Source organism: Lolium perenne, chromosome 7 (genome assembly GCF_019359855.2).
Source record: "Lolium perenne isolate Kyuss_39 chromosome 7, Kyuss_2.0, whole genome shotgun sequence".
In the NCBI taxonomy this organism is placed as follows: Eukaryota; Viridiplantae; Streptophyta; class Magnoliopsida; order Poales; family Poaceae; genus Lolium; species Lolium perenne.
This window is the reverse complement of record NC_067250.2, coordinates 310,793,557-310,796,787: the sequence shown is the minus strand read 5'-3', so window position 1 is coordinate 310,796,787 and position 3,231 is coordinate 310,793,557. Positions and strand designations below refer to the sequence as shown.

The following is a 3,231-nucleotide window of genomic DNA, read 5'->3' as shown; positions in this document are numbered from 1 at the left end:
GTGTGCAGATCCATTCAGATAATTAATGAACTCAAGGAGCATGCATGCATGGAATGTACACTGTGTACGTGCTAGTATGTAGCTAGGCTTCTTGTGAAATTAAGGTTCATGTGTATCCGGGCAGGATCTGTTGGAGGCTCCACACTTTCCACATGCAATTAATACGTGTGCTTGATTATTTGCATGCATGGCCTCCCTTCAAATTATTACTACTCCATGCCAGTAAAAATGGTCAAGATTTGAAGGTGAGGCAATGCCAGATTCGAAAAGATTGTGGAGTAATGTGAGTTGGGACCTCTTAGCTTAATTAGGCAAGCAGTAACTGTAATTATGGAGCTAGTCACATCTCTGTTGATTAACTGTAGGAGATAAAAGGACTGGTACTACACATACACCGAAGTAAAAAAGAAAAAAAAATACAAGAACACAAACATTATTTCCTCACTGAAACAGAAAGGCATGCTTGCTTGCAGTTACTACAGGAGCACTGCAGGGGTGGTGAGAGGAAAAGAAAGTCTCGCATTGCTTAGCCAAGCAACAAAGCAAGCACGCTAGCTAGCACAGCCTTTCCTTTGCACTGATCACTTGGCAGCCGATGACATCACTTGATACTTTGGACTATACCCTTGATTTTTTGGCTCTCCTGTTTTACTTCTTCTTTTACCTACACACAAATTAATTAAAGTACTACCACACTCGCCACTTCATGTGCAGCTTAGCTAGCTGACATCGCATCTACATGAAGTCCACCTCGAAGAGATGCATGTTATTGCCGTTGTTGTTGCTGCCGCCGCCATCGTTGTTGTTCTGGTCGGAGTCCTCGCCGTTGGCTGCCGCCGCCGATGGCAACCCGCTGGAGCACACCGATGAACACGACAGGATGTTGTGGTTGGTGTTGCTGCTGTGGAGGAGGGAGGTGATGAAGTGCTGTTGCTCCTGGTGACGGTGGTGGTGGTCGGCTTGGGCTTGGAGATGCATCGCGTTGAGCTGGTAGTCGTCCTTCACATTCGGCAGCGCGCCGAGGGTGAGCGCCGTCGGCCTCGCCACCTTGTTCTGGTCCTGCTGCAAGCAGCTGATCGCGCTCGTGTTCGACGAGATGGTTGACTTGGCCGCGCTCATATCTGCTCGATCGTACGTACAAACGAGAGTTCATTAATCGTGATATTAAAATGATCCCGGCCGCCGTGTAGGAGGAGCACGGAAATGAAGTGCAGGTTAGCTTACTGTTGTTGTCGGCGGTGTAGGAGCCGGACATGGCGCCGCCGGCGTTGGGTTTCTTGGAAGGCGGCGCCGAGTCCTTGGACCCGGCCGCAGTGTTGCTGCTGGCGGCGGGCTTCCTCCTCCGACGGTTGTGCTCGGCTAGCCGCTTCCGGCAGCTCCTCTTGGCCTCGTCGAACTCGGTGAGCACGTGAAACCTAACCGAAACAGAAATGAACCAAGATCGAGAACATCAGTTTAGAGCTAATAACATGGAGTAACAAAACCCTTCAAGCTGCACTAGGTAAGCCTCGCAATAAATCAAATTAAAACAAAAGTCGACCTGGACGAATAATATAATTTGTCCAATGATGAACACCCATAATTAGCACGCAAAAGTCTAGTCGCCACTGCCACCCCACCGGTACTACGAGCGCTATAGCATTGGTCAATGCGAGGATAAAGAGAGGGCCAGAGATATGGTCACAGGGCAAAAGCCTGGCGCCGGATCATGCAGCATCTCGCTCCTCCCTCCCAGCAGCCTGCACTCTGCATGACAACGCAAAGCACGCTGCCTTTTTCTCCTCTGGTACCCTTTTCCATCGATCCCCAGAAGACCAAAGAAAGACAAGGCCATGGAAAGGAAAAAAAGAGAGAGAGGTGAGAGGTCATGCATGCCCAGATGCACATATGCTTGCATGCATGCCCTAGCCACTGCTGTTCTCCATTTTTGTTGTGCCTTTTCTTGACATGACTGGTCGTCCTCTCAACTGCGACGACCTGCTTTTGCACACAGAGCTTTCTTTCCATGGCTGCCGCCCGCAACGGACAAGCGACATGAACCAAAACAGAGGGCAAAAGAACTGGAAAGGCAAACAGCTTCCTTCCACTGGCCCTACCCTATTCTACAACCTTGCTCCTGCTGCCCTAGCTATGGTAGTAGGGTTTCGCAAGAACAGTGTTGGTGTGTGGGGTACGTACCTGCTGCACTGCTGGCAGAAGCGCTGCTGCTTGCCGCCGGCGGCGACGAGGGACGCCTTGGCGTGGTACTCGCACACCTTGTGGCGGCGGTGGTAGTGCTTGGCGCCGGAGAGGTCGGCCTTGCACCCTTCCGCCTGGCACCGGGGCGGCTGGTGGTGCGCGCCGCCGAACCCGAGCCCGAACACGCCGCCGAGGCGGGACCGCATCAGCATCCGGTCCACGGCCATCATGTCCCCGGGGGAGAAGTAGGTGCGGCGGCCGAGGTTGAGCCCGATCCTCCCCGCGTCTGCTCCGCCGATGACGCTGCCCTCGCGCTTCACCATGCCGAGCGCGGGGTACAGGTCGCCGCCGTGCATGGCCATGGGCATGGGCGGCATCTGGAGCTGCATGCCGTGGGGCATGGGCGGGGGCGCCATCAGCCCACCGCCGGGGACGTTCGGCGGCGGGAGCGCGAGCATCTGGTGGTGGTGGTGCGGCGCCGCCTCCTGCTGGAACTGCCCGAAGGCGGCCGCCGCCGCCGCGAAGTCGAAGTTGTCGTACATCATGGTCCCCTGGTGGCCGCGCTGGCCGCCTCCCGCGTTGGCGGACACCATGGCGGCGTGGTCGAACCCGAGGTAGGGTTGCGGGGGTTGCTGCTGCTGCTGCATTGCCGCGAACTGGTAGTCGTCGCTGGCCGCCGAGTTCATCCTGCCGCTCAGCATGGCCTGCAGGTGGTGGTCGTGGCTGGGAGAGCACGGAGGTGTGTGGCTGGGTAGCTGGATGAGTATGGCGGAACGGGCTCACTCTCACTGGGTGTGCTGTGCTGTGCTGTTGTAGGTGGTGTGGCGGGCGCAGAGGTGGTTAAAAAGGCAGCGCGCGAGGTGGAGTGAGGCCGGGAGAGATAGTATGTAGGATGAGTGAGAGTGTGTGTCCGTTGGTAATAACTCTTGGCGTGTAGCTTGTCCGGGAGTGGCATGTGTCAGCCTCCTCACTGGGCCAAGCCCTGATCACCACAGAGTGGGAGGGGCCTTCCTTGCCCTTCCGGTGCAAGAAGTCGCCGTGGTTGTTTTGGAG

General features: G+C 55.8%; 1 protein-coding gene across 1 annotated transcript; it reads right to left on the bottom strand.

Moving 5' to 3' along the window:
- Positions 1 to 325: 325 nt before the first annotated feature.
- LOC127311768 (squamosa promoter-binding-like protein 10) lies at positions 326 to 3,006 on the bottom strand. The gene is made up of 3 exons (XM_051342227.2): positions 2,179 to 3,006; positions 1,225 to 1,415; positions 326 to 1,121 (listed from the first exon to the last, which is right to left on the bottom strand). The coding sequence occupies exons 1-3, from the start codon at positions 2,877 to 2,879 to the stop codon at positions 736 to 738; spliced, it is 1,278 nt and encodes a 425-aa protein (XP_051198187.1). The 5' UTR covers positions 2,880 to 3,006; the 3' UTR covers positions 326 to 735.
- Between the last annotated feature and the right edge of the window lie 225 nt (positions 3,007 to 3,231).